Consider the following 25,366-nt stretch of genomic DNA (forward strand, 5'->3'; position numbering starts at 1 on the left):
ATATGAATAATAACGAACGGTTCGTTAGATGAGCCCAAGAAAGCATATTTGGTGAGGCACCATAGTACTATTGGAGACTTGTGAGTAAGGTGGGCCCACATGTCAGGCACCCCCCATCATGCCTGCCACTGCTGCATAATTTTCTCCCTTGCTTACCTCATCACCCCCACAGCTCACGTCCTAAAGTTGGGACTTCACAGTTCAAACCCTCCACCAAATGTGAATTCCCCACACCCACCTGTATATATAAGCCTTCCCCCAAGTACACAGACACAAATACAGAGAGGCAGAGGGCAGAGGCACCATCCCCCTCCCTCCTTCACCCACAAGTCTCGGTGCCTCCTCACAAGTCCTCCTCTGCTGTCATCTCTCCTCTCCTGTCTGGTTTGTGCAAGAAACTTCCTTGGACAAGATGGGAGTGCAGAGGTACAGGTTCTTCTGCTGCGGGTGCGGCGCCAATGCGGCGGCCGGCGACCGGGAAGGCGACGAGGATGGGGATTTCGGGGTGTTCGACGACAAGGTAGCTGAGAAGGGGGTCGAAGCCGGCCCGCGGGGGCTGTCGTGGGCGCAGGTGGAGGCGATGACGGGAGGCTTCACCTCGGCCGTGGTCGGCGAGGGCGGGTTCAGCACCGTGTACCTCGCGCGCCTCTCCGGCGCGCTCGCCGCCGTCAAGGTCCACCGCAGCAGCGAGCGCCTCCACCGCGTGTTCCGCCAGGAGCTCGACGCGCTCCAGCGCGTCCGGCACCCGCACATCGTCCGCCTCCTCGCCTTCTGCGACCAGCAAGGTGGGTGATCTCTCCTCTCCTCTGCTCCGCTTTCTTGCGCTCCGCCGCCTCCGGCGTCCGCGGCCGGCTAATGCGCCTTGTGATGCTGATGAAAGGCTCTGGCTTTTTTCGATTCGCAGATGAAGGCGTGCTGGTGCTTGAGTTCGCGGCGAACGGGAACCTGCACGAGCGGCTCCACGGCGGGGGCAAGGCCGCGGGCACGATGCCGTGGGCGCGGCGGGTGTCGGTGGCGCTGCAGACGGCGCGCGCGCTCGAGTACCTGCACGACCGCTGCGAGCCGCAGGTGGTGCACGGCGACGTGAAGGCGTCCAACGTGCTCCTGGACGCGTCCATGTCCGCCAAGCTGTGCGACTTCGGGTCGGCGCGGATGGGGTTCTCGGCCGCCGTCCGCCCGCGGTCGTCTGCGCACACCATGCTGGGGTCCCCCGGCTACGTCGACCCGCACTACATCCGCTCGGGCGTCGTCACCAAGAAGAGCGACGTGTACAGCTTCGGGGTCCTGCTCCTGGAGCTCCTCACGGGGATGGAGGCCTTCTGCGCGGAGGAGGGCCGGCTCCTCACCGCCGTCCTCGCGCCGCGGCTCAGGGCCGGGGCCAGCGACCCGCCCAGCTGCGACGCGCGCGGGATGGTCGACGAGAGGCTCGGCACCGCCTACGACGCCTTCGAGGCCGCCGCGGTGGCGGCGCTGGCCGCGGCCTGTGTGGGCGAGAACCCCAGCCTCCGGCCGTCCATGGCCGACGTGGTGCGCACCCTGGAGCAGAGCGCGCAGGGATCCATCTCCGCCGTGGGGAGGAGATCGGACGGCCACGGGAAGGTGTGAATCACGAAGGGGGAAGTCGTCGCGTCCTCCGAGGCGCTCCAGATCCGACGTTCGGTGCTGACGTGCTTGCGTCGCACACGTGGCGCCAGGCCATTGGTTGCTAGGAGAACAAAGCGTTATTAGTGGCCGAGCATATCAAAAAGAGACGAATCGAAAAAAGGGAGGAAAAGCGTGGTGAAAAAAGCGTTGATTAGGGGAAAGATTTGGAGGAGATAAAAAGGCAGGGCTAATTTGTGTGCTGATGGGGGATTTCCATCATATATTATATTATTATGCCAAAGCGGCATCTGCTTGGGAGAGCCCCAAAAAATTGGATCGTACAGCACACGATTCCAAGATTTTGTTGATTCTTATTAGTAGTAGTTTCTTTTCTTGTTTTTGTAAAGTATTTCGAGTGTTTCTTCCGTGCCGTTGTTTGTAACTATAATTTAGCTAGATTTTGATTTGTAATGGATTTGTTAAGAGCTTGGTTTGTGAAAAATGAAATTGCCTCTCGAAAATGTGCCCATGGCAGAACGGCACAGTCCTTGTTTCAAAAATAAATGGGCGTTGTTGATACGGCTTTATTCCGCTGTCAGAGCTCGTGCCGGACTAATAATTGGGCGTTTGCATCAACGCGTTCAAACCCCTAGTTTTGAACGCACATATTCGCCTCTCCTTTCTTGGTGACAACTCAAGCCCATGCTGCTGTCTGACCGAGTATAATACCAACCCATACCCTGCTACCAGTTGACATTAGAAAATACTAATCCGTATGTTCTTGGTCAAAAAATTATATCCTTTTCTCTCTTATTCTCTTTCCTAATTGCAGTGCAAAATGCATGAAAGAACCAACATGTAGCCGACACAAATTGTTCTCATTTGTGTAATGATAAATTCATTAAATTGTTCATACTAAAAAAAATGACCAACCTATGGTAAATTTTGTGATTTTTCAACAAGAAGAAGAAACACAAAAAAAAAATCAAATAGAACTGGGTGGTTACGTGCATTACCACATCTTCCATCAAATCAGTTTAGTTAGGCTCATTTCCTGTAAATTGTCTATATTGGTAAACTTTAAACAGAAAACATTTAAGCCCTAATAATGCAGGATTAGTGATTAGGCATTAGGAGTACATATGGTGTTTAGCACGGCACGACGAACCAGCCAGTGCAGAGCTTGACTTTAACAAAACCGTTAAAAAGGACACATGTGCTCCCAAACTAGGCGCGCATAGTGTTTTTTTTTCTCTGAACTGGCACGCATTTATTATTGGCTTGGACTGTCACAGGCCTCGCTTGGCCAACGCGACAAAAGCAGAGCTCGGAACTGGACGTCGACGTGCGAGGACAACCCGTAATCCCCACACGGGAAACGCCGTGCCGGCCCGGAGCCTCACGTTATCGTGGTCGTGCCGGCGCTGCACAGGCATACATGGCGTGCCATCGTCGGTCGCCGGGAAGCGGTCACGTGCAGACGGGGAGAGCGGCGCGTGCACCGCGCCCTGGACGGTGGCGAGTCTTCGTCGGCGATGGCGCAACCGGACCGCCGGGGACATTGGCCCGCCATCTCTTTCGTGTTTCGGGCAGCAGCCGACGCGACGAGCATCCGCCCGATGGGTTACCGGGTTATGACATCTGAGAAAGCTGAGTATGGTCTAGGAAGACCCTGTTTAGTTCTATTTGCATGGTAAAAGATTAGCCCTTTTACTGTTAAACTATAGTGTAACTCGAGTTGGTTAGATTCATGGTAAAAGTTTAGGCTAAAAATGTAAGATGAGGTGTTCTTCATACCCCCAATGCTTTTAGCCCAGTTTTGCACCTCTTAAGGTGCAAATGGCAAAACTTTAGCCCCCCGTTTGCTCCACCCGTTTAGATCCATTTGCTAAAAACATGAGCTAAAAGTGCTGGACAAAAGTTTTGCCAAAGAAAATAAACAGGGCCTAAGTTTGTTTTTGTTTCCATGAGGTTAGTTGATTATCTTTCATCGTCCATTGTTTTTTCGAACTTGATAGCGCCCCGACGTTTGATCGAAACGCTAGCGTTGGACGGTGTCCGCGCAGCGAGTGAGTGAGTGCCTCAGCAGCGGGCCCGCGCCACCTCGGACGTCAATCGCGCCGCCAGACTATGCGCGGGGACCGCTCGCGCCCTATCCTACTTCCCACGCGCATCCCATGTGTAACAGCCCGATCTACTTTTCAAATATTTTGTTGCAACACTTGCAACATACCAAAGAAGACAGATAAAACACTTAAAACATGCGTCTGAAACACAACACTTCCAAAAATATCTAAAAACACTTGAAAATCATTGCAAACATACGCAACATCTAAATAAAAACACTTGCAATATATGTGTAAAATATATGCAACATCCAGATAAACACACTTGCAACATACGTCTGAAAAACATATGAAACATTGAGAATAGACGCTTGCAACATACGTGTACAACCATTGCAACATATGCAACATCTCAATCTACTTTTGCAACATCCGTACACTTAAAATATACATCTAAAACAACTGAAACACTTGAAACATAGGCTTGCAACATGTCTCAAAACGTCAAAACACTTGAAACTTAGCTTCGCCGGCAGCCACGGTCTACCTGTTGGGAAACTACGATGGCGCAGGCCTCTCCTTCCTGCCGATGGCGCTAGGTGTGGATGGGGGTGCAAGCGCAAGTGCAGGCGTAGGCCTCCTCTGCCTCCTCTTCCGCGACGAGCGAGGTGGATGGGGGCGCGACGCTGGATGGATGGTGGCACGGCGTGGCCGCGTGAAGCAGCGTGGGAAGGGGCCTGGTGCGGCGCCACCGCACTGGAGAAGGCCGCAGCAGGCGGCACCTACAATGGAGAAGGCGAGTGGTGTTGTTTTATAGAAGTCGTGAAGCACTGAAGAGCGCAGAGCGGAGTGGGGCGAACGGCATCTGGGGAACGAACGCCCACTTCCCAACACTACCGTTGTTTTTTTCACAATCATATCTGTGAAGACGGAAACCTAGTTTTTTTTCTCTAATAATAGGCCCTCATAGATGCAATGGACCAAGACAAACACCTAATTCTTAATAGACCCAAAAAGTCTGATAATTATTTTTTAAAAAAATAAATAAATAGTGAAGATAGTGTTATTTATAGCTAGACATGGCATGAGGATGTTAGCTTCCACTTCATCCATAGCATCTATGAGGTTCCGATCGTTGTGACTGCAGGAGGATGTTTTAGCTTATCAACTTACAATCTTTTGGGTTTTTTTTATCCAATCTCACAGCATGTATAAAGCTCTCATATGATTGAGGGGGTGCTAGAGTACATGTCGCAAACCCTAGATATAGTAGTTTAGGATTGATAGTAATGCCATGTTAACAATACTTATTTGTAGGAGAGGGTCCTTTCTCTTCAAGCCATGCACTACCATATAAACAATCTATGAGGCTGAAAGTGCATCTAGTCCTTTAGTGGGTTTTGGTGAATTGAATAACAATACGATTAAGTATTGAGCAGGTTATTGATATTGCCATATACATTTGAAATGTACTCTTTTGTATAAACATTAGGAATCGAGGCTCAAATTGAATGGCAAACATACATGGTATGCTATGGTATGTTATATGTGACTAATGGGGAACATATGGAAAGACAAAGTATGTGAAAGAAAAGAGACATGGACATATATATGATCATTGGACCAAGCAAATTGACAAGCATAAGTTGGAAATTTCAAAAAGGGACATGTTTGTTGATGAGTATCAAATGAAGTCTCTAAGATGAGGCTTGGTGAAGTTGTGCAATAGGAAGTCAAAATGAGCATTATTTAGATGGAAGCTCATGGAAATAATCTAGTTCAAGCAAAAGATAATAATGGATGCTTATTGTTATATTCAAGAAAGGATGTGACTTGAGGATGGCTTTGATAGAGTGAAGATAGCAAGAAAGATCTTTGAGGTACTAACCGTAGGTGAAGGGCAAGCGAGGACTTGAGCATCGAGGCACCATGGCTAAGGTGAAGAAGAGAATGCATGCATTTCGTCAAGGCACTAATCAAGCTATGTGGATCCATATATTGAGGAGAATCAAAATCATTGTTGAATATGTGATGAAGCGACTTTAAGCCTTAGAGTGATTTCATATATGTTGAGGAACTGGCTCAAGTCACATGCTTAAGGTGGCATTGCTCAAGATAATGAAGATAAGCTAATTGCCTCTCGTGTGAAGATGAAATGAGAAGAAATGTCATACGTGAAGAATTGAAGCTCAACCAGTTTGATTTTAGTTTTTCATTGAAATTTGAGTTGATAGGTATGTCATACTGTTAAGAGGGATACAACATTATGTGAATTTATTAGTCTCTAGTGCTCAAGAAAACCGATCGCAAAAAAATAGTGCTCAAGAAAACCCATGTGAGATAGATGAAAGGTCCTTGTTTGGTTTTGGTAATTGAGTAACAACCTTAGGTGGATTAATATGTGTTTGAGTGAGATACACATATGATAAGTCCACAAGTACACATGTGTGAGCAACATATGCCATGAAGGTGTAGATGGCTCGAAGATGTTGCAAAGCTCACACATGTGATGATGAAGGAGCTCATTGCACATGAGACATGACATTGGCAAGTGAACCTAAGTACTCGATTTAATTTGGATTGCTAACAAGTGACAAGTACAACATTGGCAAGATAACCCTTACAAGAGGTGCGAAGAAGCTTATCATTGGTTCAAACCAAACTTGGAAGCTTAGGTAAATCAATTTAGTTCAAGTCAACTAAGAAGCTCATGATAAATAATAAGAGTACAAGCATAAGACAACAATACAAATGGATATCTAGTTTGGTTTCAAGTGGTATCTAGACTCAATTGATTTATCAAGTGGTATTCACAAGTGGTGTCTAGATCAACTTATAAGTGATATCCTACAAGTGGTACTCATAAAGATAGCAAATGTTCAACAAATTTTTTTATTGACAAATCAATCATACACGTGGTATCACATCTCTACACGTGGTATCAACCATGCAAGAAGGTGGTTCCATAAGTGATCCCCAACTTTAAGTGATCATCAAATGAAGAATGCATCCCTCACTACAAGAGCTCAAGCTTATAAAATGGATGACCCATGCAATGACTTAGGGGGGAGGTGTCTCACCAATTGGTATCAAGGTCAAAGATCCTATGTGTGGTATCTCAAGAGCTATACAAGTGGTGTCATTCAAATAATCAAGTGATGTCCATCAAAAATGAAGATTCAAGTGTCAACCATCTACCCCAAATGTAAGCCTTTGCATCAATAAGAAGCACATCTTTTATAGAAATTGATGACAAAGGGAGAGAGATTGTACAAAGATATGAAAGTTTTAGGAAAGATTGAGACAAAGAAGTAGAGGTTGGACATGGACATGGACAAAGAGGGAGCAACATTGAAGAATGTGAAGGGATCAAAATTCTTAGATAAGAGAAGCACACAAGTAGGGGGAGCAAGCTCATGAACTTTTGATTGATTGCATTTGATATGTGCATAGTCATGTACTTGCTTGCATTGCATAAGTTTTAAATTTGATATGCATGCTTGTGTGGTGTATGCTAGTTGTAGAACTTGATTGATGATTTGATAACTAGCATGCATAGGATGGTAGCTAGACTTGTATTTCTACACATGGTACTAGAACCTTGCTTATAATGTTGATCTCACGGGGTTTCTGGTATTTTTGTTGTCTAGCTACTCATGGTGCTAAGGATGATATTAAAAGTGCAACTCTGATTGGTATCACGCTTCAAAGGTTTATTCTATACACCTTAGCATCATTTGATAGTAATTACTCTCCCATAATTCCAATCTATGCATATGTGCGAGCTTCAAACCAAACACTTTAACACATATATAGGGGGAGCTAATACTACCAATTCGGGTTTATGGTGCTTGTTTAGAATCATTTACACATGGTAAAATTGTTTGGACAAGCAACATGAATCCAGAGCTTAATTTCCATATATTTGTAGAGTTGTCATCAATTACTAAAAAGGGAGAGATTGAAAGATCCTTGTTTGGTTTTGGTAATTGAGTGACAACCTTAGGTGGACTAATATGTGTTTGAGTGAGATACACAGGTGATTAGTCCACAAGTATATGTGTGTGAGCAACATATGCCATGACGGTGTAGATGGCTCGAAGATGTTGCAAAGCTCACACATATGATGATGAAGGAGCTCATTGCACATGAGACATGATATTGGGTCATGTGATCAAGGTGGAGAAGATCAAGACAAGACTTGGCTCGATAGACCGATTGCAAGTGTGAAGGGCAAGTTGAGTGATGACTTGGTGCCAATGGACCGAGGCAACGGTGAAGAGCAAGTAATGAGCTAAGGAGATGGAATGGAATGTGCAAGGTAAAGGTATACCTAGGGCATTTCATAGGTGTGTAGAGAAGTTGATGACCAGGTTTAGGATAGATGGCCGCACTATCAAGAGGGACAAACTTGTTTGCATATCGGTCATTTAGTGCTACTTGAGCGATCTAACTTTGCATACATGTTAGGATCGAGTGGCGTAGAAAGTTGAGTGGCTAACTCCTTAAAAATGATTGTGAAAATACTAGCACACATACATATGGAGGTGTACACTTGGTGGTGTTGGAACATTTGCTAAGGAGAAGAAGTTCGAGATGAAGTGGATCAACTCGGTGAAGAAAAGGAGGCGAAAGGAGGTCACTGTGAGTGACCGGACGCTGGCCTTGTAACAGAACCGACCAATTATACGAGATTAAGTAAGAAAATATTCCGCCGAAGCAGATAATTTAGCAAACTTAAGCCCGTATAACCCGGTAGTCCGTGAAACCACGAAGGATTTCAAACCAATCGACATACAAACCAAGATCGTACAAGTTTAGCAATCACCGTCCCATGTTACATAAAGTTCGCAATGACAGTTGGATACATCGGAGTTTAGAACATAAAGTTATTACAACCCAAGTTCAAACTGAAATAGCGGAAGCAAATAGTTTTAAAGCCACACACACACTTTTAGTTTAGATACAGTGCCAGTAGGTAGTCATCTCCAACAAAAGCATCAGATGAGAAATACGGAGTGACCATTGCCCTTGGTCCTAGTTGTCGCCCATCGCAGGGTACAGGCAGTTAATGCAATAGCCGTAGTACATTTGACCATCTGCAACAACAATGGGAACAACGCTCTGAGTATGAGAAGGTACTCAGCTAGACTTACCCGTCTTAAACCAAAATAAAGCGACACCAAGGATTATGCAAGGCTTTCTTTAGTGGGCTAGCTGACTTGTTTGCGAAAAGCATAAGCTATCATGAAGAAACCATTTTAAGTACTTTGCATCATCTTTATTATGACCTATCCATCTAGGTAAGCACCTATACTATAGCAATCACTTGATTAACCAATAACATCCAGTTACCAACTTAGATTTAGCATATCCCATACCATCTAGATAACCATCGGTGTTCCATCATAATTACTACGATGCTGTAGCTCGAGTCAAGTGCTCACTATCTAGGAGCGATGGCTATTCGAATCGATTCCTAACCAGCTGATGATTTATTCCTCACATAAACCACACTCACCGATCAAGTGAGCTATAGATCACCAATGAAACTTTCCAAGTAGCCGCGGGATAACAGTCATGGACCGCACTACCTAGGGACCGCCCGACAGCCAGGACGCACCTTGGGCTCACTCTTCGCGTCCCCGTCATACCCCCTTCAGCACCAGTCTGCCAATCTGAGTTTATCCCGGCTCGAATAGTGTCACTAGCTTCGCGGTCGAAAGGTACTTTATTCGGCCAGCTAAATGTGAGGCATGCGTTCAACATGACAAGAGGGATGAGCAACGATCGGTCCTTAATCGACACAGATGGAAAACTAACAGCACCCCAGAACCCTGTCTGGTTGCCTCCAACTTTTTCCGTCCGGTCTCCAATTATCCATCACACATGGTTAATTCTAGGATATCATTCTTTCCATAGCTAAATTTTTCCAGTAACCACCTATAAATGTCGGTGACCGTAAATCACCGATCGCTACCGGTCTAAGCAAGGCTAAGCAGTTATTCGATCCCGACCTAACAGGGTAAAAAGGTAATAAGGTAGGCATGGATAGTAATAAATGCATCAACGGTTTCAATCAACTCCTACAACATAATGCAACAATATATAAACTCATATCTAGAAATAATTGCTTTTATAAAGTAGGAGACTTAGAATGCTCTAGGGCTTGCCTCATTCGAATGAACTAGGTTGATGATCCACGCACTCGGGCAAGTCCTCTCCTTGCTCCTCTTCCTCTGGCACCTCCTGTGCATGGATTTCTTGTGGATCTATCCCGGTCTGCTCTTCCTGAACTGCTACTAGCAACTCCTCCTGCGATCCTGTATGATGCAGATGTATGAGTGCTCATGCATAGATGCATCGGAGAGATGACATGTAATGATCATGATGCATGGAATGTAGATGAACATGTTTAACTTTATTGGACATAGTAGAAGTAAAGCTCTTCTACAAGGTAGCCAACATCATCCAAGAACATGTACTACTATACTACTACTACAACCACTGTACTAACATGCCAAGTCACCACAACAAGCTAAGATGCTTCAAAGATACACCAAAGCAAACATTATTAACTAAACATGCATTAAAGAAGATTATTTTATTTCATTTTAAACTAGGGCTACAACCGCAACATATATTTCTGGTGCTCATAAAAATCTGAGAAAATTACCGTAGCATAGTACTACTCTAAGTAGACTACCATAAAATTTTCATGGCATTTGGATAAGTATAACAGCCACTGTTCGCCTAAACAGTTGTTTAGCCCGTTTAAACACCGTGTAAACGCTACACGGTGGTGCGTCGTTTCCGTTTAATCACCCGTTTACCCCGTTTAATTGGCCGTTTAGCACGTTTAATGGGACGTTTTGCCCAAATAATGGCTAAACGGTAGGTGACCGACTGTTTACCGTTTAGCGTTTAGGAAAACACTGATAACAGCCTACACAAAAATGACAAGCTATGGTTGATAATTAAGCATGAAAATACTTTGTACTATGAAAAGTATCAAACAACAGATTTAATATTTTTTCTATGTTCTACACAGTAAACAATCACTGCACAAAAATTATCATACACATGTTTTATACAATTTTTGCTCTCTATTAAAATAACAAAATTCATCAATTAAAGGCACTTGAACTACACATCAATATTTCTCTACAGAACATGCAAGACATATATTTTTCCTACAAAGTACATCACTAAAGGAGATTAACAAAACTGGAACCATATGTTTCTGATAATTATTCTATTTACTAGACATTTTCTAAGAAAACAGCAAATGCAAGAATTAAATAAAACCCTATACACAAGTATCACAAAAACCACATGCAATATTTTTAACAGATAGATCTAGTCACAAGAAACCTAGCAAAAATTTGTTTCATCAAATTTGGAGCAATATTTTTCGATTTATGAATTTCCAAAGCATTTAAACAAAATCTGTAAATCATTTCTTTTATTCTTTCTGAAAATCCCGGTTCAAAAATGCTAGATCCACCTAGATCTGAACACACACACACACACCGAGCGATAGACAGGTGGGCTCCCGCGTCAGGCAGGCCCCACCTAGCAGCCACATGGGACAAAGGAGGCGGTGAACCGCCGAGATCTCGCCGATGGCGAGGTCTCCAGCCTAGTGAAGGTGACCAACATGCTCTCCACCCTCGCGCGAACCCAACGGTGCCCGTGGCAGGGGCCAAGGAGCTCGGGAAGCCGGCCGCTGCCGTGCATGGCGGAGCGGCGGCACGGGTCGTCGCCGATGGGGCGTCCCCGGCCACGGCACGATGAGTGGAGGCGCTCGGGAGTCTCAGTGACGCGGTGTGGTGCTCGTGCGCGAAAAAAGAGAGCGAGAAGGAGGACGGAGGGGCGAGGTCCATGGAGCGGAGCACTCCGGCGAGGAGGAGCTCACTCCGGTGAGCGATTCACGGCCGGTGAAAGCTTACCAAGGCGAACTGACGCGAGCATGGGGTGCGCGAGGTGGAGGCGGTGCTCGAGGCACGACGTAGCTGCTGGCCATGAGCTGTGGTGGCCGGGCGAGCTAACTCCGGCGAGGCGCGGCTCGCGGTGGCGGAGCTCGCTGCGCGCGCGGGAGCTGCTCCTACTGTGCTGCGGCTGGCGAAGTGGAGAGGTGAGTGGGGGCTCGGACAGGGGGACTTGAAGGCAGGGCGGGAGCCTGTTGGAACGGGGCATGCCGGCGGTGCCACGCGGCAATCTCGTCGGCGCATGGCCGCCACGCGGCTCGCGCGTTCTAGCGCGGTCGGAGCGCGGGCGCGGGCGAGCGGGAGGCGCGGCGTGGGCCTGGGCGAAGCGAGCGGCGCTGCGGGCCGAATCTGCAAGCGGGCCAGAAGGGAGGCGGCGGCCCAGTAAGAAGCAAATCGATTTTTTTTTCAATTTATTTTCTTCTCCAAATTCATTCAAATGAAATTTTGAACCTTTTCAAAGCAGTTTCAAAAGTTAGACCCAAAATAAAAGTTGCTCTAAAATTTATTCTCTACAACTTTGTCAAAAGGAGCTAGGGCTAATTCCCACTAGATTTTGAATTACAAAATTAAGGTCAATTTAATTTCAAAACCGTATTTTGGAAGATTATTTTCAAAAGCAAAATTTGAGAAAACTTTGAATATACATTTTGCTCCAAATTGCATCCTACTTACTTCTAAGTGGTCTAAGTGATCAACCAAGGTATACACATGGCAAAACAAACATAGCATCCAATCTATTAAAACAAAACTATGCAACATACATGTTTCATTAGTATGTTTCAATTCTATATTTCATGTCATGCTTATGAATGCATGATGGTGATTATGCTCATGATTTGCAAAATGTTAATGCATGCTTAACACCGGGGTGTTACAGGCCTTGGCTGGACCTGCGCGTCCGGTCATTGGCAGCAGTGAAGGCGTAGGTGTCGGTGTTTGACCGGATGCTGGCGTTGAAAGTGACCTGACGCATAGGGGCCACGTCTGGTCAGCGCTGACGCAATGGCATGGGTGTAGCGATGACACGTGGTAGGCGGTGAAGGACTGGACGCTGGTGATGCGTCCGGTCCCGTCTAACCTGACGCGTCCGATCGCGTTTCGAGCGCTCTGGGAGCTCTCTAGAAATGATCTGATGCGGCTTGGGCATAGCGTCAGAAGGAGGGATCGGCGCATCCGGTCGGTTTCTCGGTGAGTGCGGGTTTGCGAGGACCTAACGCGGCACGGCTATGTCTGGTCATGCTCCTGTGAGTCCGGTCGTCACTTACCCGTTGAGGTGGTGTCAATGACCGTTGAGATCAGACAGCTCCGGTTGAATGCAGAGCGACACGCGGATGGCGTAGGGCGATCGAACGCTGGCCGGGTGCGTCCGGTCACCCCGAGTTGTGCCTAGTGAAGGGGTACCATGGCTCTTTTCGTGTGGGGGCTTATAAATAGCCCCTTGGTTGGCCTTTGGCCGTTAGCTGAGCACCCTTGAGCCTTGGTGGCTTGTGTAGGTGTGCTTGGGAGCCCTCTAACTCACTCTTGCTTGATAGTGTTCGTTCTATTGAGTGAATGAGCGATTCTAGTGCGATTGTATCATGAGGTTGCATCGAGTGGCACTAGGTGATCTAGGGGGATTATGCTCACCCCACGGGGATCGCGAAGAGCAACTCTAGTAGAGCATGTCATTGAGCTACCCTCACTTTCGGGGTAGGTTCTTGCGGTGCCCGACATGTGGGCTTGGCGGGTGATGCCAATTAGCCGCCGAATCACCAAGTGAGCGATCGACACAACGGGGATGTAGCTTGGTGGCAACCAAGTGAACCTCGAGAGAAAATCACCGTGTCAACATTGTCTTCAGCATCTTCTCGGTGGTTTGCATTCGGTGAAACACAAGCTTGTATTACTTTTATATACTTGGTGCTTGTGTAGTTGCTCATGTGACTAGTTTAGCTTTAGTAGCTTGCTAGTTGCCTTCTTGCTTGTATAGCATAGAAGTAGCTCCCTTGCGTGGCTAATTTAGTTTAAGTAATCTTGTTAGTCACATTGCTTAGTTTGTGTAGCTAAGTTTTTTTGCGCTCTCTAATTTGGCTTGTATAGCCTTGTTATTGAGCATTGCTAGTGAGCTTAGGAGCTTTGTGCTTTTGCATCACTAGTTGTATAGGAGCTCCCCCGGTTGCTTGAATACTAGTGCATAGGTTTGTGTGACCTTGCTCTAGAATTGATTAGGTGAGCTCTAACTAGCCCGGCACCTTTGTTGCTTCTTTACTATCTTTCTAAGGTGCTTGTGAACCTAGATAGAGGGGTGTAGTCTTGGCTAGACCGATAGTTTTAATTCCGCATTTATTTCGGTTAGCCGGCGCGATTAAGTTTTAGAAAGGACTATTCACCCTCCCTCTAATCTGCCATCTCGACCCTACAATAGACACACACAAAATCTAGTCTTAAGTGCATTGTGGGGGTGCATACCGAATGGTTCGATATGCCATACCGGATGGTTTGTTATGCACAACTGACATTGTTCGTAGATCAAAATATCTGATGGAATTTCCGATCAGGGCTCTCGGTTAGAATTAATTTTCTTAGGTTGGAAATTCCCATGTGGATCAGGATTTCTGAGGACTAGAAGTAAGTTTGAGAAAAATCTTAGTAACGGCTAGTTGGGCTCATAGAGGGTCCGGTATGGCATACCGGGCGGTCCAGTATGGACTATCAGGCTCCAATGGATAGTATTGGGTGGTTTTTGTTGGAAGGGGTGTTTACACCCTCAATCCCTCTCCTTTGAGGGTTTTTATTCTAGTGATAGCCATATTCTTTCTACGCCTTTGAGACCCTCTCTACCCTCTCTTTGTGAGATTGAGTGTTAATTGCAAAATCCAAGTGTTGGGTTGAGTGAGGTTGACTTAGTGAGAAAAAGAGAGCAAGCCAAATAATCCTTGTGCACCTGTGGCAGGTTAAATATCTCGTGAAACATTTGTTACTCTTGGACATCAAGTCTCCTATAGACGGTTAGGAGTCGCCAGCAAGCACCGAAGGTTTTATAGACAGTAGAGTGTCGTGGCAAGTTTCTTAGGGCTTCGTTTTTGCCTCCTCAAGGGAAAAGATCAACCTAGTGGATCGAGGAAAGTGGTTTAGAGCAACCCGGCTAGAGCTTTATCATGAATGATTATTACTCACAGTTTCCTCAACGAAGATGTAGGGTTCAAATGGAAACCCGAACTTTGGTGAAACAACTCATTTTATCATTTGTGCTTTACATTGCATATTTTGATATACTTTGGTTGTGTTTGTTTGTGTAGTAAACTTCAGTGCACATCCACTTGGAAGCTACTACAACATCAAGGGTGAAGTACAAGCAAAAGGGGAGAAGTTTGGACCTGATTCAGCACGACCAAATAACGGACGTTCTAGTATTCACTGAAGTGTTCCAAAAACTTTCGGTTTGTGACTAATCACTTTGTGTTGTAGATTTAAGTCCATAGACCTCGCTAACATTCTTTGCTTGCAGTGTGGACTTAGTAGAGGGTTTAAACTCCAATTTAGTTTTCTAAGCAATCAGCAATCAGAAAACTTGGTATTGATCTAACTTTCACTTTTAAGTTGTAATTTTCATAAACACCTATTCATCTCCCCTATTGGCAACATCCCCGTTCCTTTCACAAGCCCAAGTAATACATCGACCATATTAAACCAATTATAGGGCATCGCCTCACCTCGCTCAGTAAGGCTAGCCTTGCCAGTACCGGAGAGTGGTTCTGGCTCGCCCAAGTTAGAGATAGAAGTCCTTGACAACACATAAATCGAGGGAGCGAGCAAAACAAACCAAACGCAGCAAGCGGCAGAGGGAAGATATATCTATATGGTCCTCTCTGTTTACATTCTTTTACTAGGACATATTAACTGCAGCACAGTGATATAGTTTACAAGGGATGGATAGGGTGTTTTGACTTTTGACTATTCATTCAGGAAATCAGGAGTCAGGAAGAAGTTTTGTGCAGGGATGGATGACGTTTGTGTGCTTCTGGTGTATGCATAGCCTCACCTATCTTCCTTCAGTCTAAGAGCCGTAAATTCTTCCCGGCTTGATACAAAACCCATGCGTTGGGGGCAACTACATCGGAGGTCAGAACAGAGATTTCACCGCTGAAGTGTATATGTATAATGCGAGGTCAAGTTTCAACGTTTACTTATTATTATTAAGGACTGTGTGCAACACTGTGGCCCCGTTCGCTTGGAGGAATTTTGGAGAAATCTGGAGGAATTTGTGAGAGGAAAATACTGTTCCGGATGAAAAAAAAGCGGATCAAACCGGGTTTAAGGGCACGCGAACGGGGCCTGTCTTGCGCCACATCAAAGCTATGGTCCCTCTATGTCAATTAGCCGGAGCATATCTCACGGAGCATATCTCACCTGATAGAATAGAAACATGTCCAGATCTGATCTTAGTCCGGCATGCGTGCTGTGCCATCATGCTTAGCGAGAGGCTCGTGTCTGATCCTTCCATGGATGCGGCATGTGCTGGACAGGTCTTCACATTTCACCATTGCAAGCAAGGATAATCTCACCATACAACTCACTGTTGAGCCACGATAATCTTGTGGTTTGCCGCCGAAGAGCAAAGATCGTAAACTTTGTAGAACTGTAATAATCACCAAATCAGATACACTGACGGGTAGATTTGATCTAGCTATACCTATACGTACTACTGTGCGGCACTATGGGGTACTGTAAAAGCCACTGGCCTCATACAAGTTAGGCACCCCACCCCCCAAGTTCTCGTTGTTAAAAAAACTCTGCCATGGCAGTATGGCACCGTGAGATAACGATGGCACACGTTAATTGTCGTGGTCCGAGGCCCTGTATATATAATTAACAAGTTCGATGGATCCGGCAGTCGGCGAGCTTTTCAGTTCAGAGAGAGGCCTCGTCGAGGATCAGGCGAGCTCTGAATAATTCTGCAGGTGCCAGGTGCGTGTGCGAATTATGCAGGGAGCAGTTGAGACAGTTGGACACACAGTAGATCATCATACGGGATACCAGAACAGCTAAATTTGCTCTGATTTCTCCAGTTTGGCAAAAACATAGAAAAAAGAAACAGATAAAAGAAAAGACTTGAGAGTCGCCTGGCTGGAATGTTGGCTGGATCATATGCTGATATGCGTGCGCCACGCCAAGAAGCGTTCACTTCTTCCGTCTTCGCTGCAATAATTTGCAGCCACGAGCAGACGAGCTCGTGTAGTGCGATTACGCTCCTATTCTAATCCCATTATATCTGCATGATGGTTTTCTAAGGAAGGTAGCAGCATCACATGCCATCATCTAGGTTGTGCCATGCATGATAAAAGGGAGAAATAATAATATGTCTGTTTTTTTTTTTTGCACACTCCAATGAAATTTTTCTAGGAAGATTGCCTGGTTACGAGCAATCTCAAATGGACTATGGTTGAATGGTTCACACACAAAGAAAGAAAGAAAACCACATGGTCTAGCAATGCGTGGGCGATGTGATTAATTATTCTCTTATCGATTAGCAGTATCAATTTCGCATGATTCTACAACGAAGTTAATTTTTTAGAAGAAAATCATTCCAAAGCAACTGGATGAGTATCTTTTTATGGGAGAATTATTAAACTAATGTGGATAGCAATGCAAGAACTACCTTTTCTTAGAATGAAGAGAATGTATACTTTGCAAGTTGCTTACGAATCCCTACAGATTTTGGATGCCCTAATGAGGAGCACGTCACATGCATTGGAATGGATAGAGCTTAACCAGCTACTCTCTTTAATTGCAATGCTGTTGGTCGTGCTATTGCAAGGTTATTATTACTAATCGCTATTAGTACAAGATCAGAATCCAGAGCATCACTCCTATGATGCTGTTATTGACGTTGCGAAAAGATATCTGCCTTTTGTAATGTAAAGTTAGTGAAACCATCATCTGTAAGAAGGACTACCTGCAGAATCAGATCTCTGAGCTGTTAACTGTCCTTTGATGCATGGCTACTAGCTGCTGGAGTACACATCTTACCAACAAGAGAGATGATGAAACTATCACCACTGAACATGCAAACAAACATGCCGATATCAGACACAGAGTAGTACAGGTTGTTCATGGAGAAAAAAGCAGCAGCTGTAGGAACACCAACCATGCGTCGGCCTAATCCAGATTGTACTACCGGTTCACGGATTGCAGGCATAGAAGAAAAGGGACGAGGCCTTTTGCATGCACTTGTAAAGAACTAACAATTTGTTAGTTAATCAACGAGCTTATCAACCACTGCAGTGTCACATCTACCAAATAGCTTGCGTCATTCATCCAACGCGAGAACATACTAGCACATGCCAAATGCTGCTTGGAGGTTGACATCCGCAGAGAGGTTAACTACTTACCTACCATTACATGATCATCAACGCAAGGAAAAGGCCAGAGCCTCATAACTAACAGCTACTCCTAGACTTGTAAAACAAACAATTCTCGTGTAAAGTATTATATCAGAAATTTGCCTGCAGGACACTAAAAAAGGGTGTGGTGGTCTCAAAGACATTCAGGACCTATTTGTTTAAGCGGCAGCGTTTAGGCTTTTGGCTTCTGGCTGTTAGCATTTTGCTATTTGTTGTTTTAATACTACCTCCGTTTTCGTTTACTTACCGAATTTTTACTGTAGCATTTTTTACCATACGTTTTTCCTGCAAAAGATTTTTAGATACATCAAGTTTTCACATATATGATTCTTTATTGAACATACTTCATTAGTGTTATATACATTGAAGTATCTAAGATTTTTTTAGAAGAAAAAACAGATGGTCAAATTTGCTACAGTAAAAAGTTGCTGACAAGTAAACACAAACGGAGGGAAGTAATTTTTTAGCTTCTCAGCACACCAAAAGTCAGAAAAAGCTCCTTTTAGTGTGCTTTTTCATTTGCTCAGAAGCTAGCTTTTCAAAAAACAAAATCCAACTCAACGGTTGGGATGTTTGTTTCAACTTCTAGCTCGCTGCAGCGGCTGCAGCTGTGGCGGTAAGAAAATCTGATACTATCTACTGTGGCAACTACTACAAACAGCCGTAGCACAATCCAAGAAGCTGCAGCGAGCAGACTGTAAAACAAACAAGGCCTTACTCTTCCATTGTGCCTGATGAAAATGTGATTTTGACTCTAGGACACCGTACATTATAGCATGATGATAAAATCATATTGAGCGAATTTTTCTCTTTGCGACAAAATCACATCTATTCACATAATTCACTTATCACATTTAAACCGATGAGTGTGGTGTCCTTCGAACCACACCAGATCCTCTTGACGTCATGTATACAAATTTTGCCATTATGTGTATCGACAAGTAATATACCGAAAAGAAATAAAATAAAAAATATAAAGGCTTCTGTGGCCTTAATAAAGGAGTACTCCCTCCGTCCCCAGTTTTTTACTTTCAAATATCGTGTTTGACCGTTCGTCTTATTTAAAATTGTTGTATAAATTATAAATAAATCATTATTAAAGTATCTCTAATGATAAAATAAGTCGTAACAAAATAAATGTATTTATACAAAAAAATTGAATAAGACGGATGATCAAACAAGATGTCTGAAAGTAAAAAACGACACTCCTTTTTGGACGGAGGGAGTAGGAGCTAACCATAAAGGAAAGCATTTGATCAACAAACTTAGGCCTTGTTTAGTTCGAGGATGTAAAGTTTTAGGGTGTCATATCGACGTTATATGGGGATGTTGCATGGGGTGTTCGGATAATACTAAAAAAACAAATTACAGAATCCGTCAGTAAACCGCGAGACGAATTTAGTAAGCCTAATTAGCCCGTCATTAGCACATGTGTTACAGTAGCACTTTATTGTCAAATCATGGACTAATTAGGCTTAAAAGATTCATCTCGTAAAGTAGTCACAATCTGTGCAATTAATTATTTTTTAGTCTATATTTAATACTCTATATATGTGTCCAAACATTCGATAGGATAGAGGGTAAACTTTTTGGAAAGAAACTAACCAAGGCCTTAGTTATAATCCATCACGTCCATCTATCAGCAGGCCGCCATCTTCCTTGTCCTAACATGCAAGAGGCACAGCGATACTCCTATGTGCGTACATAATGGAAATGCCAGAGCCCCAGAGGGAGCAGGGCACATGCGGAACACTTCGCATGCGGGGCAACGCTGTGGCTGGGCATGCATGCGTGAAACTGTTGGAGGACGGTTTTGTTGAGGACAGCCATATGGGGGACAGGAGAGGACCTAGCAAACATCATCCTCCATCTGCTGCTTGCATCGAGTATATCTATCTGCATGCACTGGTCACTTGATCCATAGGAGTACTAGTACTACTCCTAGTAGTACTCATGTGAGGAATACAAGGACATTCCAATTAGCCACTAGAATATGTGAAAGTTGCCAATTAACTAATCTTGTATTATATATATATATATAATTAATTAATTAACAGCAATTCTCAGAGATTGCATTGATCCTAGACATTAGCCGTATCAAACAGCGACCTCTGGACCACCAGTTAAAGAACAATGACGACGATGCAATGCACGCTAGTTAATCATTCATTTTGCTAACGATACGATGATAATGGTCGAGTAGTGCTACTGCTGCCACTAACTACTAAGGAAGTTGGAACTCGGGGTTACTGTAGCACTTTCGTTTTTATTTGGCAATTAGTGTTTAATCATGGAGTAATTAGGCTCAAAACGTTCGTCTCGTAATTTTCCACCAAGCTGTGCAATTAGTTTTTTTTCGTCTACATTTAATGCTCCATACACAGGCCGCAAACATTCGATGTGATAGGTACTGTATTACTTTTTGAGAATTTATGGTGGAACTAAACAAGACGTAACTATAGCAGGTTCAATTCTCTATCAAATCGAGCTGGCAGTGGACACTAGATACCGGTCAGCCAATAAGCTAGGCACTGCATGCATTTTTTCTGATTTTTCCAGAGCTAGCTAGCTATAGCTTAGGCGATCAGGCGCTGCATGCATGATTGCTGGAATATACTAGTATATAATGCGGTAGCTACGGCTCGGTTGGTCAGCTGAGTAGGGGCTTCCGCGCGGCTGCACAGGCCACAGGTCTAAGTAACGTGCTCCGCAAGGTTATCTCCAGCCACAACATATAAAATATAACACTTATTCGTTATCTTCTTCAACAACGAGATTTAAAAGAGAATTCTTTTTATAAATGAGTTTTTAGGAGAGAGGATACTTATATTTAAATTTTGCCTCTCAGACAACCCAAAATAAGTCTCCCATATAGGTACTTTGTTGAAGACTGATTTTGGATCTCTTACTACCCATTTTGATTTTGATGTTCATATGAGTTCTTTGTTGGAGACAGTCTAATGCATGCATGGGTGTATCACTGAATGGACTCCCATGCATACTCCTATGCGTAAGGCTATTTTCAACGACAATACCTAAAATACAAGATTTATTCGTCCTTTGAGTAGTGCTACAGGCAAAAGATTCAATATTTATTCGGCATCTTCTCCAACAACAAAATCCAAAAGAGAATCCTTGCTGCAAATGAGTTTCCAGAAAAGAGAATGCCCATATTTAGGTTGTGCCTCTCAGATAACCCAAAATATGTCTCTTGTATATGTACTCTGTTAAAGACTGATTTTAAATCTCTTGCTACCTATTTTAGGTTTAGATGCCCATATGAGTTTCTCGTTGAAGACAGTCTAATCCGTGTATCCATTTCTCTAAGCACAAGGAAAGGTGCAGAAACTGCAGAGGCATCGATGATATCCTTCACGGGCGCACACCCGGCGGCCCGGCGGCCATATGGGGTCGCGTGCGTTATTTGGCGAAGGATGACGGCCTATATATCCGAATTCCGATCCCTATGCGTCGTCGTGTAGTGTAGCTCGATCATATGACGCGCTCTGGATCGGAGTCTGGACCTCACCTCGCTCCATCGATCACCTTAAAAAGCGCATGCTGCAGCAGCAGCCTTAGTATGCCCTTATCCATCCATGGCGGGTACTCCCTCCGTCCCTAAAGAAAAAAAAAATTGACTCTTAAACATCATGTTTTGACTGTTCATTTTATTCAAAAATTTTATATAAATTATAAAATAAATAAATTATTATTAAAGTATCTTTAATGATAAAATAAAGCATAACAAAATAGATGATATTTATATAAACATTTTGGATAAGACGGTTTTTTTTTGATGGAGGGAGTACTGCACACGGTGCTAGGTCATGATCGATCCAGAACGACGCGAAGCATAAGCAACGGTGGTCCCCCTAGCCCCTACCATGCATCGGAGTATGATGATCGTCGTCTATCCAGCACCAGCAGAAACATTCTATGGTCACTACACTATTGCATCATGGATCGACCAGTGGAGCAAGCGCTGTTGCTGCCGTTCTCCGGGGCGCATGCCATGTGGGGGTGACACTGGGCCGATGGACCGGAGGCAGAGAAACACGCTTCGTGACACTGGGTCATGACCATCCATGGAAACGGCTTCTTATGAATGTGAGTAGGCCACGACGCGACGACCCACTGCTGGGTGGCACAGGGGCGATCGTTCCATGCATGCCTGGCCCTGCATGCCGATGCTTGCATTGCATTGCTTGATTGGAACCTGATCCAGACGCCAGTGCTAAATCTAAAGCCCCGTTTAGTTTCATCCAAAAGCCAAAAATTTTTGCATAGTAACCATCACATCGAATCTTGCGGCACATGCATGGAGTACTAAATGTAGACGAAAAAAAAACTAATTACACAGTTAGTCGAGAAATCGTGAGACGAATCTTTTAAGCCTAAATAGTCCATAATTGGACAATTTTTGCCAAATACAAACGAAAGTGCTACAGTAGTCAAAAGCCAAAAATTTTCGGAACTAAACACGCCCTAAATGCATATGCATGCGTCTCGTCTTCCTGTCTGGCTCTGGCTGCTGGGTGCTGGCGAAGATGGAGGCAACACAGTTATTAGCGGGAGCACGGTAGTAGCCTAGCAGGTGCAGGGCCTCGTTGCTTTGCTTGAACACAGTCGTCCCGTCCCTGTTCGCGGCGTGCAACGAGCAACGTGGTAGTGATGCGAGGCCGCGAGGCCCCATACTTTAGTTCATATCATATCGGATGTTTGAACATTAATTTAGAGTATTAAACATAGATTAATTATAAAATTAATTGCACAGATTGAAACTAATTTACGAGACGAATCTATTAAGTCTAATTAGACTCATATTTAGTCTTTCTAATTAGTATCTAAATATCCGATGCGATATCTACTAAACTTCAGTCCAGAGATAAAACATAGAACAGGAACAGTGAGTCGTGTGTCAGTCTGGCAGGCACTGCGTCTGCCAGCCTTAAACAGCCTTCAATCAGCCTAGCAAGCGTGTAGGAGTAGTATGTACTACTGCTACTCCTATAATGCAGCAACTGTCCTAGCGATAATGTAGATTAGTGTGCTGCCAGAAGGATTCAGTGAACGCGATCGGATGAAGCAAGTGTCCAATTGAGTAGTCTAGTGTTACTGTTGGGCCCGTTACGCTTTTACGAGCACGCTGTAGTACTAGTGCTCCAAGTAGCAGTTGGGCAGGACCGAGATTGGATTGGTGTACAAAGTGTGCACTCCTCCCTCTGCCAACTTGCTGCTGCTGCTGGTGCTGGATCTCTGCTCTGACTCCACGGCCACGGGTGGCGTCACGCATCATGGCTGGCAGTGGCGGGTGAGCCCAAACCAGCCGCAGGGTTGGACCGCCAGCCTGCCCACTCCGCCGCTCCCGTCAGCTGGGATTTTGGATCTCCGATCATCGTCTCCCCCGAGCTCGTTGTCGGCTGACGTCCGCTCGTGCCCGTGCCGGCGTGCCGTGACCTCTCCGGAATTTGAACTTTGGCGCCCGTGCCCTCTCCGGATCCGCTGCCGCTGCCGCTGCCACCGCCACCACCACATCACCAGCTGCAGGCTGCTGCAGCCTTGAGCCTCGAGCCGAGGCGGCGCGCCGGGCCCGCATGCATGTGCCACGCACTCAAGCCGTCACGTGGGTAGCATCTCGAGGTACTTTTCAGCAATTAAACAGTGCTTTCCTCTCATAATATTTCAGCATAAACCAAATTTTAGCATAAGCAAACGGGATGAATTATTATCTATTCCAGCTAGCACGTCACTCCACAGACACGTCTTCTTAGCTTGATCTTGGAACTAAGGTGGTGTTTAAATCCAGGGGTAAAGTTTTAGGTGTCACATCGGATATTACATGGGGTGTCACATGGGGTGTTTGGATACTAATAAAAAAAGCAAATTACAGAATCCGTAAGTAAACCGCAAGACAAATTTATTAAGCCTAATTAATCCGACATTATCATATATGTTACGGTAGCACTTTATTGTCAAATCATGGACTAATTAGGCTTAAAAGATTCGTCTCACAAAGTAGTCACATTCTGTGCAATTAGTTATTTTTAATCTATATTTAATACTCGATGCATATGTCTAAATATTCGATGCGATAGGACGTAAAGTTTTGGCGGAGAAACTGAACAAGCACTAATTATCCATAATGCATCCAGCAACGGTGGAGCAGGAGAAAATGTAGTACAAAGGAGCTGCAGCGATGATTACTGGCACGTCGTAGTACGTATCCAACTAACAACTCCCTGTAAAGCGCGCGAGGAGCATATAACTATACAAATATGGGCACCATATCATGCTCCTACTGGCTACTGTAGTCTGTTGGGCTACTGTACATCACACAAACGCAGCGGCCGTCTCGATTCGTGTGGCGCTTTCAAGAGTTTGATGCCTGTGCTGTACCGCTAGTCGCCCAGAGCAGGACAAGAATGTCATGGGTGTACGAAAGGTGTCCAAGCACCAAACGCCCAGCAGAAATACGAGCACAAACAATATGCAGCATGCCCCCAACAAAGGGAGAAATTTAGTGCAACAGCAAATACTTACAAGGGGCCCCGTCCTCGTCCTCCCATCGATGAGACGATGATCCATCCATCCCAGCGCCATGTCACGCTCACGCCTGACAAGTCCCGGTCCCCAACCGCCGCGCGCGATCTCGCCCAATCATCGTCGCCAACGATGCATGCCGCGGCCGCCCGCGCTCCGTCGATGTGGCCGCCCGCGCCTACATGCCCGCGGGCACATCCCATCCTATGCCAGCATCAGCACCGCTTTTCTCTCCCAATACCCGAACAGACGCGAGAGGGCGCGCGTCTTTGCGTCCGCCTCGCTTTGCGTCGCTTTGGCATCTGCTCCGATCTGGCTGGGTTTTTGGATTGATTTCTCCCAGGTCCGTCTTGGTGTCGACTGCATATTGGATACGGTTCAACAACGGCCAGTAGGTGCATGCCTACTCGCAGATCGATTGGTGCATCACGGTCTCTTTTTGAGGGGGCAGGGCAGGGCATGAGGTCATTAACGCTAGCTATATGGCAGAGCGGGCAAATCCTATTCCTGCCAATCATCAGTGATTCCTGCCAATCACCGGCAGTGCCGAGGTCGGCACATGTTTCCCTAGCCAGGCCAAAAAGAAAGGAAATGGTGAGGCTAGTACCTTTATTACAACGTGAGCAGCGGGGGCAACTTTTTCAGAAGCGCGACGAGGCTCGCTCGCTCTTGTTTATCCTACTGACAGTCTTTACAGGCACGGAACTCCACGCCTGTGCTTCCTCCGGGGTGGATGAGGATGACGCAACGCGGGGGGCACGTGTCGCGATCCAGGGCCAGGTCCGGGTCCAGTTGCGCAATC

At 45.3% G+C, this 25,366-nt stretch overlaps 1 protein-coding gene across 1 annotated transcript; it reads left to right on the forward strand.

The window, feature by feature from the left end:
• Nucleotides 1–291: 291 nt before the first annotated feature.
• LOC136523750 (salt tolerance receptor-like cytoplasmic kinase 1) lies at nt 292–1,943 on the forward strand. The gene is made up of 2 exons (XM_066517345.1): nt 292–785; nt 905–1,943. The coding sequence occupies exons 1-2, from the start codon at nt 413–415 to the stop codon at nt 1,603–1,605; spliced, it is 1,074 nt and encodes a 357-aa protein (XP_066373442.1). The 5' UTR covers nt 292–412; the 3' UTR covers nt 1,606–1,943.
• Nucleotides 1,944–25,366: the final 23,423 nt, after the last annotated feature.

This window comes from Miscanthus floridulus, chromosome 1 (genome assembly GCF_019320115.1).
Source record: "Miscanthus floridulus cultivar M001 chromosome 1, ASM1932011v1, whole genome shotgun sequence".
Classification (NCBI taxonomy): Eukaryota; Viridiplantae; Streptophyta; class Magnoliopsida; order Poales; family Poaceae; genus Miscanthus; species Miscanthus floridulus.

Bases quoted from the DNA above. Each gene is read 5' to 3' on its own strand.
- LOC136523750 (XM_066517345.1), top strand. From the start codon at position 413: ATGGGAGTGCAGAGGTACAGGTTCTTCTGCTGCGGGTGCGGCGCCAAT. The intron at 786-904 runs GTGGGTGATCTC...TTCGATTCGCAG, and splicing joins CGCCTTCTGCGACCAGCAAG to ATGAAGGCGTGCTGGTGCTT.